The sequence below is a fragment of the Macrobrachium nipponense genome, chromosome 20 (assembly GCF_015104395.2).
Source record: "Macrobrachium nipponense isolate FS-2020 chromosome 20, ASM1510439v2, whole genome shotgun sequence".
Lineage (NCBI taxonomy): Eukaryota > Metazoa > Arthropoda > Malacostraca > Decapoda > Palaemonidae > Macrobrachium > Macrobrachium nipponense.
Window position 1 is genome coordinate 61,355,877 of NC_061089.1, and position 13,440 is coordinate 61,369,316.

The 13,440-nt window shown below is 40.4% G+C and overlaps 1 protein-coding gene across 3 annotated transcripts in view; it reads right to left on the reverse strand.

The window, feature by feature from the left end:
- LOC135226540 (tetratricopeptide repeat protein 4-like) overlaps positions 1 to 13,440 on the reverse strand; it is a 119,819-nt gene that overhangs the window by 21,435 nt on the left and 84,944 nt on the right. For all 3 annotated transcript variants that reach the window (XR_010317244.1, XR_010317248.1, XM_064266205.1), the window contains exon 4: positions 2,966 to 3,127. Coding sequence is in view for 1 of the 3 variants with exons in the window: in XM_064266205.1 (XP_064122275.1) it covers positions 2,966 to 3,127 (162 nt within the window). In the remaining 2 variants the exon portion in view is untranslated. The remainder of the gene's footprint in view (positions 1 to 2,965; positions 3,128 to 13,440) is intronic.

Below are 13,440 nucleotides of genomic sequence, written 5' to 3' on the forward strand. Positions count from 1 at the left end.
ATCACTTCTTCCTAATTAACTGTTCTCCTTCGAGGCCGAAGCTCAGAGAAGAAGAATAAAGAGGGATTCTGTGACTGCTGTCCTACGTGTTCGGACCCTAAGGCCCAATACACGAGGATGCTACTTGACCATTCACCTAAGGTTTTGCATGCAGTTCCAAGCTCTGCATAACTCCAAACCATACTGAGGAGTAAACTCATCTGTAGTGGTAAAGGCTCGTCTTACTATCCAAGCACTCATAATAGTAAGCACTCGGTGAACGTTACAATTCGTAAGAATCCCCACGCTTGGCGAGAAAACCCAACTCTTGTAAGACAATCGGGTGAGCCTTGTCTCACCCTGGTACTTGATAATATGATGAAACTGAGCACTTGGCAAGCGCCAGCGAAACCAAAGGATCCAATTATTGTAATATTTATGGGGAATGCCCGTTGCCCAAGTGTTTGAAAATCACAGAAAACTAAATCACTCTGTAAACACCAGAAATTCCAAGGAATTTAATAACTTAGCAAGACACACTTTTTCCGTAATAACAGTTGCCGGGGACGTCTGTCTTGCCAGAGTGTTTGGAAATTATAGAAAACCATACCACTCTCAGAATACCAGAAATTCCAGGTAATTCGAGCATTCAGCGAGATTCCCGGGTACTGTAGTAACAATTATCAGGAATTCTCCTTTTGCCCGAGTGTTTGCAGATCGTAGAAGACCAAAACACTCAGAGAGTCCTAGAAATTCCCAAGAATTTAAGCACTTAGTGAGACCTCCAAATTTCATCGAACAGTCATCGGGGTGGGGGCCCTCCTTGACTCCCATAGAAATTGTGGAGGAACGGGCATAAAAACCAGTCCTAAATGCAAGTATTTAAGACTGGGATATGAGTACAATTCAACAGAATATACACTCAAGGCTCCCAAAACACAAGAACCCATAAGGGACTGTGAATTGAAATCCGTCCAATGGACAGAAAAAGCCAGGGAGACACAGTCTTCAGATTTGACGTGGTCGTACGTCCAGTAGGACCCTAAGATCCCTCCAGGAATGTAGTCCTCCGACACTGAATCCTACAGAGAGCACTCTGCAGGATCCCTCCTATTCACCTCACCCCTCCCGGCATAGCCATAGAAAGTACAGGAAATAGGTAAGGAAGACTGGACGCCCTTGCTCGCCTTGCTAGAAGAACTAGCAGGAGAAAGGAGTCATGAGCAGCCATCAACCTGCGGTGATGGCCACGACATGGGTCTAGGAAAGCATTATCGTTTGGAGAAATGTTTTCCCTAAGAGGGTTACAAAACTCGCAGGCCATGCGAAATGTTCACCGCCACCGAGACCGGTCGGTCACGCAGACGTGATGTCTTCTGGGTGGGGTTGAGTGTGCACCTGACTAGAGGGGGTCAGTACTGTCCTTCGATCCGGTGGTCCGAAGTTCGAATCCTGGCTCGGGCAAAGCGGAATCAGAAGAATTTATTTCTGGTGATAGAAATTCATTTCTCGAATAAGTGTGGTTCGGATCCCACAATAAGCTGTAAGTCCCGTTGCTAGGTGACCAATTGGTTCCTAGCCACGTAAAAATATCTAATCCTTTGGGCCAGCCCTAGGAGAGCTGTTTATCAGCTCAGTGGTCTGGTAAAACTAAGATATACTTAACTGTCCTTCAATGCGTCCAAGTCCTTGTTGAGGCCAAAACCTTTCAAGGGGACCGAATGGGGGACCCCCTACTGGTCTCATTGCACGCACGGTCCAACAAGACCATCACGTCAACTCTGGGAACTGAGCAATCACAGCGAGAGCGATCACAGGCAAGGCATGAGTCACCTGAGCGACTCGCTCCTTTCTTCCACTCCGTGCCTGAGTCGCGACAGTGAGCAGACTCAGCGTCAACGACTCTGGATGCGCGCGAATCTCTAGATTTATGTGCACTCGGGGAAACTCGCGAACGAACACCCGACATGGAACTAGTCTTAGGGGCAGAACCTCTAGGACTAGCAGCATAAGTGCAAACCTAAGTTTGCGCTTCTACGGCTCCTGACACGCTAGGCCCCGGGGACAGCGTGACGGTTCCTGTTCCTGAATGAACAGGCGAGCCAGCGTAAGACCCAACTGCCTCCTCAGTTCGAAGAGGCAGACCCTTAGCAGTCCCATGACTAAGATTTCTTAGGGGGGAGACTTCTCCTTCTTCGGCAATGAGCCTTATAAGTTAAAGGGGTGGAGGTTGATGAAAAATATGATGATTCCGAAGAGGAAGATGATGACATTTGATGAGCTCTCTTCCTCTTCGACTTCTCCAAATTCTGCAAGACTTCTTCTACAGGATGAGGTACATTTATCAGCAGGAATAGAGTTAATAATCACAGGGCAGCGGCGAAGGCTTTGTCCAGTGACGAAATTCCAGGATGGCAGTGGCAAATGAATGTGATTTCCAGCGGGGGAACAGTGCGCACACTTGAGGACCAATATCTCAGCAAGCTACAAGTCACAGGTACAATTCCAAGATTATCCTAGGATAGTCTCCAAAGCGTAAGGGTAAATTTTAGATGAATACACATCTCGTCATAACGTTAAAGGGCAAAAATATGAAATTAGGGCGTTGGCACACCCTTGCCATCGACCCTTAACACAAGCAGAAAGGCGGCTAGCAAGGCTATCACAAAAAGTGGGTATGCCTATTAATTATTATTCAATTAATTACTAACATCAAACACAATATATACATAGTCATTCAAAATAACAAATTAAATAGCCACCAGGAAAATCATAATTAATGGCTAGTCAGCAAGAGCTCACAAACATACGTCTTCACTGGAAGACAGCCGGAAGCAAAGTGGAGTGTTTACATACGGGCGGGTGGTAGTTACTGCCCAACAACCTTGTTCAAGAATTTAATAGCTTTATTCCACCCTACACTGAAAGTAATTCCTCACATAAAGGACCAAGGGTTTGTATATCGTGTAGGAACAAATAACATTACCTAAATGCCAATGCGCTGCAGCTCTGTTATTGTAAAGCTGAGCATTAAGTTCGTTATCAGGACACTTCTGCTTCAGACCCTCGGAAAAATTAGCAACTGCTAATCTATATTTTTTATACTTGAACTGGAGTATTCCCTCTTCTTTGTAATTTTGAGCAACCTCTGAAAAACAAATGAGAAAATTAAACCATGTCTGCAAATAAGAAGTATATTCATACACTACTGTATTCAAATTTTCACTTCTTAATTAATTTTTTTATCACATAACAGATGACAACTTCTCATTAAATACATCATTATATTAATCACAGGGTTCCCAACAGGATTTGTTAAGTGAAAACTGGGGCACATCATAATTAGAGAAGTTGGAAATGTATAGAGAAAGACCACAGTAGAATAGTTAAGATGAAAAACACATTTGGGAAAACAGAAATAGCATCCAAATAACATTCCTATTTGGACATAAAGACCAAATTTCAGGTAGAAAAAAACGGCTATGAAATATATAAAAAACAAATTACTCAAAACATTTCAGCTTGAATATATGAATGACAAAAATGTTGTTAAAATTCATTCCAGATGTTACTCTTAATCTGAGATAATTTTCCTAAAGGATTAATCTTCTTCATAAAATCTATTGTGTACAATGCAAATTATTTTGTTTATTATTGTTGACAAACACAATGCATGTAATGAATATCTGAAATTCAAGATCTTACCTTAGTGAAAGCTATTTTACCTTTAGTCAGAGGCAGCCAGCAAACCTAATTACCTAGGTATTAAAAAAGTGAAGACATTGAAAGAAGGCAAGGCCTCTCCAGTAAAGAGAAGTTCATTGTTCCATCTGCTAAAAGCCTATTGACTAAACTGATGTCCAGGGACCTTGGCAAGGGCAAAAGTTTCACTCTAGACTGACTTGCAGGCCCTGGTGATCATATCTTTAAACCGAAGCTGAACAATATTTGCATAGCACATTAACCAGGACGATAACCAGGTTTACAGGATCTTGACCCTCTGAGATGAAGCTGCATTATCCTTCCTAAGCAATGGGATGCCCTTATTCCAGCCTTCAAACCCTGCTAAGAATCACTTAGAAAGGCATTCTAACACCACTCTCCTTACCATGTGCACCAGTTTTCACTGTATCTGCAGCAATGGATAATTCTGCTAAATGAAATCTTATGCAAGTAATTTCAAGTGGAAACCTGCTAAAGATTCAATTTTGGAAGCAACAAGCCAAGCAGAAGATTATCTTCAGTGAGAATCTCTTTATGAAGGCTTACCCTAAAAAGGATTTAAAGAACTCAAGATCATACAAGGAGGCAAATCTAACTACAAGACAAGGTAGCAAACTCAGATTCAAAAGATAACCTTGAATGTCAATTGCTAACTGCTTAACCTGTAAGTCGGTAAATTTTTGCGACATCTATAATGTTCGGGTCAAAAATTATACATTGCATAATAGAAAGTACTTTAATGATTATGTAGTACTTTGTATGCCCAGGGTCTACTGCAAGGAAGTGAGTGTCATTTAGATCCCACACCTGACCTTCCCAACCACCCACCTTATTACGTATATACAATTTACTTTTTAATTGCAACTATTGCATGTAAATATGGACTCTCCATGCTGCTTGTATGTTGGTTTTTGGTAGACAAAACAAGTTTGACACCTTGTTGTAACTTTTGCACAGGACGTCATTTTGCAATTCTTCCTTGCAATTGTAAATGATTCGAATTCATTGTGGGTCTTGTTATTTCAGTAACTCACTGAGCATTTGGCATTCTTGGCAAAGCAACTCTTGATGGCTGCACCAGAACCAGTCCAAGTTAACCCTTAAACGCCGAATGGACGTATTAAACGTCGAGTCAAAATCTCCCCCGATTTCCGAATGGACGTACCATACGTCGGCTCAAAAAAGTTTTTTTTTAAATTCGCGGAAAAATACTTATAGGCCTACCAGCCAAAAACTTTTGAATCACGCACCTTGGGGGATGCTGGGAGTTAACGGATCAAGGCGTTGTTTTGTTTACAATCGTTACGCAGGCGCGCAAGCGCGAATTTCTTTCTTATCGCACTAAAAAGTATCAGTGACACATCTCAAAAATTATTTTGTCACTTTGACATAATTTTTGCACCATTTTAAATTATCCGTTACATGAAGTATTATATATGAAAATGTGCGCAATTTCATTTAAAATACAACAAAAAATACTCATGATTGTAACTTTTATCAGTTTTGAAATATTTTCATATAAATAACGATAAGTGCCAAAATTTCAACCTTTGGTCAACTTTGACTCTACCGAAATGGTCGAAAAACGCAATTGTAAGCTAAAACGCTTATATTGTAGTAATATTCAACTATTTACCTTAATTTTGCAACAAATTAGAAGTCTCTAGCACAATATTTCGATTTATGGTGAATTTATGAAAAAACTTTTTCCTTACGTCCGCGCGGTAACTCTTCCGAAAAAAATCATGCGATTGTGGTAATGTTTGCACCATTTTAAAATTAGCCGTTACATAAAGTTTTATATATGGAAATGTGCGCAATTTTATGCACAATACAACTAAAAACAACCCATGGTTGTAGCTTTTATCAGTTTTGAAATATTTTCATATAAAAAATGATAAGTGACAAATTTTCAACCTTCGGTCAATTTTGACTCTACCGAAATGGTCGAAAAACGCAATTGTAAGCTAAAACTCTTATATTTTAGTAATATTCAATCATTTACCTTCATTTTGTAACAAATTGGAAGTCTCTAGCACAATATTTCGATTTATGGTGAATTTATGAAAAAAATAACATTTTCCTTACGTCCGCGCGGTAACTTCCGAAAAAATCATACGTGCGATTGTGGTAATGTTTGCACCATTTTAAATTAGCCTTTACATAAAGTTTTATATATGAAAATGTGTGCAATTTCATGTAGAAAACAACGAAAAATAATTGAAGATTGTAGCTTTTCTCATTTTCGAAATATTTGCATATAAATCACGATAAATAGAAAAAAAAACCACGTTCGGTCAACTTTGACTCTACCGAAATGGTCGAAAAACGCAATTGTAAGCTAAAACTCTTATATTTTAGTAATATTCAATCATTTACCTTCATTTTGCAAAAATTGGAAGTCTCTAGCACAATATTTCGATTTATGGTGAATTTATGAAAAAAAACTTTCCTTCCCTCCGCACGCGGATTCTCCGCCATAAATCTCCGAATTGCGTACATCGAATTCTCGGAAAATTTGCTCCGTTTCATATTAGGCATTTCATAGAGTTTTATATATGAAAATGTGCACAATTTCATGTAAAATAAAAGGAAAAATATTTGAAGGTTGTAGCTTTTCTCATTTTCGAAATATTTGCATATAAATCATGATAAATAGAAAAAAAACCACGTTCGGTCAACTTTGACTCTACCGAAATGGTCGAAAAACGCAATTGTAAGCTAAAACTCTTACAGTATCGTAATATTCAATCATTTGTATTCATTTTGAAATAAATTGGAAGTCTCTAGAACAATATTTAGATTTACGGTGAATTTTTGAAAAAAACATTTTTTTACGTCCGCGCATTACGAATTCGTACATCATTTTGTGATAATATTTTTCCGGTGTTGCTTTTATTGTTTTACAATGTATTATATATCAAAATGATTGCAATTTAGTGTACAATACAACGAAAAAAAAAAGAAACTCGTTAGCTTTTACCGTTTTTTGCATAGCGTGATTTTAATACAATTATGTATGAATTTTATTTTTATTGCTACCATATATCGCATTATTTACATATGATAATGATATTATTTTTCATTTCTGATGATTACATACTAAACTTCAGGCAATGACAAAAAAAGGAGCCAAAAATGAACTTTTAATCTTCAAAACTAAGCGCGCTGTGAATTTTTGAAAAAATTATTTTTTCCGCTTCCGCGCTCACTCAAAACCGGCTCCGGCATTCGGGGGAGTTTTTTATTTTTACCGCTTCGGTGATTAAGGGTTAATGAAGAAAAATTCCTATTTTAAAGTCAGCATTTTCATTCCAATTAGGCTGCACTAACATCTAAGTACAGAGGCATTGTGAGCTGAAATATCAACTATGTTATTAAATAATGCCACTGGCCATCATCTCCTTGTTTGATGCCTATACGTACCTATAAGTTACAACTAGCTTGTCTAGATAACATAATTTATAATAATTTCATTTGTAGCTTAAGATTAGCCAAATAACTGAAAGCATGCGATGAGACTGTTCTTGGGACTATGAGGAAAAATTGTCAGGAAGTCCTCAAACAGTTCTGCAATCCTAAACGAAGAACCAGATATTCTACCCTTGTAGGGTACCATGAAGGTAACATCATTATTTCATACTGCCCCAGAAAAGTCAAAAGAGTACGTATTTCTTTTGACTAATGTGCAAACGGAAGTGTATGGTGAAAACGACAAAAAACCAATAATATTTCCTTTTGTAGCACTCTATTCATTCTTTGGTAGTCATATCCAAAATATTGAATAATTTGGGGAAATATATAAAGTAATGCTGAAGCGACATCTGAAATTCTGATGCTGCATAGTGCATGATACCAAGATTTTAATCAATAACACTTTTTGCACTTCTTCCAATGAAATTGTCACTTGAAGAGGTTTGCTCTCCATTTTCATATTCAGTGTCACTGCTTGACCTTCCACTGAAAGATGATCACTCTCTAAAGGTACCAAAATGACTTTCTTATACATTCTCTTTACAATAAAAGGCAATTACTGGAAAAGAAGTTGGAATCCTGGAATATAAAAAAATTTGTGTCACTAAGTCCAAATGATCCATCTGATAGCCTTCTTAGTCTACAAAACTTTATAAATCAAAGATAACATGACATACACCAAGAGGTCTTACTTATCCATAGCAGATAGAAATTCAAATATGTACATTTCTGCACCTTATCTGCAATCCTTTCACCGTATAAACAAAAGAATGAAAATATTTTCGGTGAATCTATTTGCTAAAGAAAATGTAATAATTGACAATTGATCAACTACTAGAGATAACAAAATTAAACATAAGTTCAACATTTTCAGATAATTAGACCAAAACTGAAGAATGGGTCAGTTATGACTCAAACATATTAGACATTAGTTATTGGTAGTTAAATTGCTATGCAAAATTCTCCTTTATTTGGCTTATATAATAACCCTATGAAATTAGAAAAAGTTAGGAGTATGAAGCTTCAATTGTTTAAAAAATGAGAGAGGCGAAGTTAAAATTTCTTTGGGTCCAAAAAAAAAAAAAAAAAATCCCTAACATAACAAAAAGATTATGTAATACAGTGGGGCCTCGCTTAGTCACGGATCAGTAATCACGGATTCAGTTAATCACGGGATTTTCCTTGGACCACTTCTCAGTCTCTATATTGCTGGTATGAATCACAGCATCCGGGCTTGTCGGTGGTAGGCTAAGACTCGTTCGGTTCCGATAACCAACAAGTGCATGAACAGATTCACATTATGATATTAACTGACAATAAAGGTAATAAAACCACTCTCACCTTATATATTAGTGGCATATCTTCATAATATATAGCCTATTCATGGAATAATTCCATGTCATTGACATCAACTTGTAGTTGAGCGGCCAGCAGAAATGTAAACATTGAGTTACACTTCACAGCACCTTTGTCATTCTTAACCTTTTAGAAATGTTAACAGTAGTAGTGTAATTACAGTAGTAATAACATTTAGGAAAACATAAATTTTCAATTCGAACTTCATTATTGTTTTGGTATAACGTAATCAACTTCTCTGAACACTGCAGTCATACAAACGATAATTGTCATAGATTATCGTATGTTGTTTGCAATCGGCGACGAAGCGTAAACGTAATAAAATGATATTGTTAGTATACAATAAAGTTTTGTACATACTTACCCGGCAGATATATACTTAGCTATAGTCTCTGACGTCCCGACAGAATTCAAAACTCGCGGCACACGCGACAGGTAGGTCAGGTGACCAGCCCACTCCCGCTGCTGGGTGGCGGGACTAGGAACCATTCCCGTTTTCTAATCAGATTTTCTCTTCCACCTGTCTCCTGAGGGGAGGCCCCCCCCCCTGGGCTGGGCACCATTAATCGTATATATCTGCCGGGTAAGTATGTACAAAACTTTATTGTATACTAACAATATCATTTTTGTACATGCAACTTCCCCGGCAGATATATACTTAGCTGATTGACACCCTTGGTGGAGGGCAAGAGACAGTTACAAAATAAATATTTATGAATATAAAAACGGGGAAACAACATACATTGTAGGTATATTAAAAAACAACCTTGGTTCCTACCTGATATGGAAGAAGACTTCATTGATACTGTCTATGAGTCTGCTTGCCACCAGAGTTTCAGAGAGGATGAGACCTGTGACTGATAACCCTTTCGGATCATGCCAATGGGGGCTTACCCGCTTACATGGCAGAGCCTTTTCTTGGATCGTACCAATGGGGGCTGACCCACTTACATGGCAGAACCTTGACCTGTATCATACCAACGGGGGCTAACCCTCTTACATGATAGAGCTTTAGGTAACTAAGACACTACAAGGAGCATAACAACCAATCCCGATTTGAAAGGGGTCAACTCCTGCACCCTCTTTCAATCGACCAAATAAACGCACCAAAAACCATTAAAAACCCTAACATAATAAAACTAAAAAGGATTGGGTTCAGTTCCCTGTCCCAGCAACGAATCCGCAGATACGTAAGCTCCTAGAGTAAAGCATTTATCATACGTCACTTGAATGTCTCTCAAGTAATGAGATGCAAAGGACTGAATTGCATCTCCAAAAAGTTGGACTCTACGAGAGTCTGTATGAGACAAGTTCTTGTGGAATGGAAGTAAAGAAGGTAGCGACTGCTCTTACCTCGTGAGCTTTAACTCTAAGGAGGTCCAGTTGTTCTTCTTTACACGCTAAATGGGCTTCCTTGATTACATCTTTGATGAAGAACGCCTGAGCATTTTTTGAGATCTGTCTTTTGGGATCTCTAACTGAGCACCATAAACTATCCTTATTCCCCTTCAGTTTGTTCTTCCTCTCTAAGTAGAACTTAAGGCTTCTAACTGGGCAAAGAGCCCTTTCTTGTTCTGTTCCCACTAGAGACGAAAGTCCTTTTACTCGAAGGTTCTAGGCCAAGGTTTCGAAGGGTTTTCATTCTTCGCCAGAAACAGTGGTTTGAAGGAACAAAACGCAGAGTCGTTCCTGAAGCCAACATTATGCTCTAAGGCTTGTAGCTCGCTTACCCTTTTTGCTGAGGCTAGCGCGACCAGGAATAACAACTTCCTTGTTAAATCTCTAAACGTAGCCTTACGTGGAGGTTCAAATTTGGGGGTCATCAAGTACTTTAGGACCACATCCAGGTTCCAACTTGGTGCTCTAATGATTTTAGTCTTCGACATCTCGAAAGATCTAATCAGATCATGCAGATCTTTGTCTTCTGAAATGTTAAGGCCTCTATGCCTGAAGACTGACGAAAGCATACTTTTATAGCCCTTAATCGTAGCGACTGCCTAGATTACCTTTTTCCTTCTTAAAGTAAAGGAGGAAATCAGCTATATCTGTCACAGAGGTACTGGAAGAGGATATTTTCTGAGTTCTACACCATCTGCGAAACACATCCCACTTCGACTGGTAGACTCGAATAGTAGATGGCCTCCTTGCTCTTGCGATAGCTTTCGCAACTTCTCGAGAAAAACCTCTCGTTCTGACAAGTCCTTCGATAGTCTGAAGGCAGTCAGAACGAGAGCGGGCAAGTTTTTGTGATACCTGTCGAAGTGGGGTTGTTTGAGAAGATCGCTCCTGTTTGGGAGAGATCTCGGAAAGTCTACTATCCATCCCAGTACCTCTGTGTACCAGTTTTGCGCTGGCCAGAACGGGGCTATGAGGGTCAGTTTGGCTCCCTCTGCTGCTGCAAATTTTCTTACCACTTCTGATACGATCTTGAACGGTGGAAAAGCATATCCGTCTATTCCGGACCAATCGAGGAGAAGGCCGTCCACAGCAACCGCCCTTGGGTCGGCGATCGGGGAGCAGTAATTTTCCAGCCTGTTGTTCCAATGGGTGGCAAATAGATCTATATTTGGTCTCCCCCAGAGGTTCCATAGTCTGTTGCATACCTCTTGATGCAAGGAACATTCTGTAGGCAGTACTTGGTCCTTCCTGCTCAGAAGGTCGGCTCTTACATTTTTCTCCCCTTGAATGAATCTTGCCAGGAGAGTGATCTTTCTCTCTTTTGCCCAAAGCAGTAATTCTTTTGCCTTTTCGTAAAGGGAGAACGAGTGCGTCCCTCCTTGCTTCCTGATGTAAGCTAAGACTGTTGTATTGTCCGAATTGATCTGCAGGAATGAACCTGAGATCTGAGCCTCGAAGTGTATGAGAGACAGGTGAATCGCTGTCAATTCCTTTAAATTTGATGCTGCCCAGGAAACCACCTGTTTCTCCCGCCAGGTGCCTGACACTTTCTCTCGTCCCTAGAGTGGCTCCCCACCCCGAATCTGAGGCGTCGGAATATAACACTAGCCGAGGGTTCGGAACATGAAGGGATACTCCTTCGTTGAGCCTGCACGGATTCATCCACCAAAGAAGGTCCTCCTTTATTTTCTTCGAAATCTGGAAGGAATCGGACAGATTTTGGGACCTCTGATCCCAATGTTCTCTTAGGTAGAACTGTAAAGGCCTTAGGTGAAGCCTTCCTAGAGAAATGAACTGTTCCAACGAGGAAAGGGTCCCCAGCCCAAAGAAGCTATCCATTCCCTTGCGGAACATTGTTCTTTCTCTAAGAAGGTTGCTACTTTTTCCAAGCAGCAGTTCTGTCTTTCCTGTGATGGAAATACATGAAAACCCCGAGAATCCATCCAAATCCCCAGATAAACAATGTTCTGCTGGGGAATCATCTGGGATTTCTCGAGGTTTACTAACAGTCCCAAGGACTGTGTTAACTTCAATGTCAGATTTAAGTCCTCCAGACATCTGACTCGCGACTGTGCTCGTATCAGCCAATCGTCTAGATACAAGGATATTCGAATCCCTTCGAGATGAAGCCAGTGCGCCACATTTTTCATCAGTCCTGTGAACACTTGAGGGGCTGTTGAGAGTCCGAAGCATAGGGCCCGAAATTGAAAAACTCTTCCTTGAGCCATAAACCTGAGGTATTTCCTGGAAGAAGGGTGTATTGGCACATGGAAATACGCATCCTGCAGGTCCAGAGATACCATCCAGTCCCCTGGACGAAGGGCTGCTAAAACCGAGGATGTCGTCTCCATCGTGAACTTCCTCTTCGCTACGAACACGTTCAGGGCGCTCACGTACAGAACTGGCCTCCAACCTCCTGAACTTTTCGGAACCAAGAACAGGCGATTGTAAAACCCCTGAGAAGAGAGGATCTTTTACTTCCTCTATTGGCTTCCTGTAAAGGCAAATCTGCTCCCAAACGAGATGTAGAAGGGCTTGTTTCTTGACAGAGTCCTTGTAATTTGCTGTCAACTCCCTTGGAGTTGTAGTCAAGGGAGGTTTTTCCCTGAAGGGGATTAAGTATCCTTTCTTTAGGATGGATAGGGACCAGGCATCGGCACCTTTCTGTGCCCAAGTTTGTAAAGTTTAGAAGCCTGGCACCCCACTTTTGTCTGGAGGACAGCAGTCTCATTGGTTCTGACGAACGGCCTTCGAGAAGACCTTCCTCTCTTCTCATCGTCTTTACTTCTAAGAGAGGTATCTAGGGGCGGACCTTCCCCGAAAGGGCTGCTGGAAGGGAACTTTTCTCCTTCTTCGTTACCTGAACAGCAGGTTTAAGCCTTTTAGCCGACTGGGCCCAACAGGTCCTGTGTGGCCTTTTCTGATAAGGTCCTCGAAATATCCTTCACGATTTCCCTGAGGAAAGAGGTGACTAGAGAGGGGGCGCGTACAAAAGGAGGATCTCTTAAGAGGCGAAACAGATTTCGTAAGAAGGAGCTATTTTTTTTAAAAACACTGCCCTCTCTTCAAAATAACAAAAGGATCCAAAAAGGGATGCAACCTCATTGGAGCCATCCATAACCGCCTTGTCTAAGCAAGTTAACACGCTACCCAACTCTTCCATGCTAACGAAGTCTGGGTCTTGAGACTTCTTGGCTAATGCTCCTAAAGCCCAGTCCATAAAAATGATATTGTCATGATACAATAAAGTTTTATACATACTTACCTGGCAGATATATACTTAGCTATAGACTCCGTCGTCCCCGACAGAAATTCGAATTTCGCGGCACACGCTCTACAGGTAGGTCAGGTGATCTACCCGCCACTGCTGCTAGGCTTGGTGGCAGAACTAGGAACCATCCCATTTTCTAAAACAGATTTGCTCTTCCACCTGTCTCCTGAGGGGAGGCTGGGTGGGCCATTTAATAGTATATATCTGCCAGGTAAGTATGTATAAACTTTATTGTATCA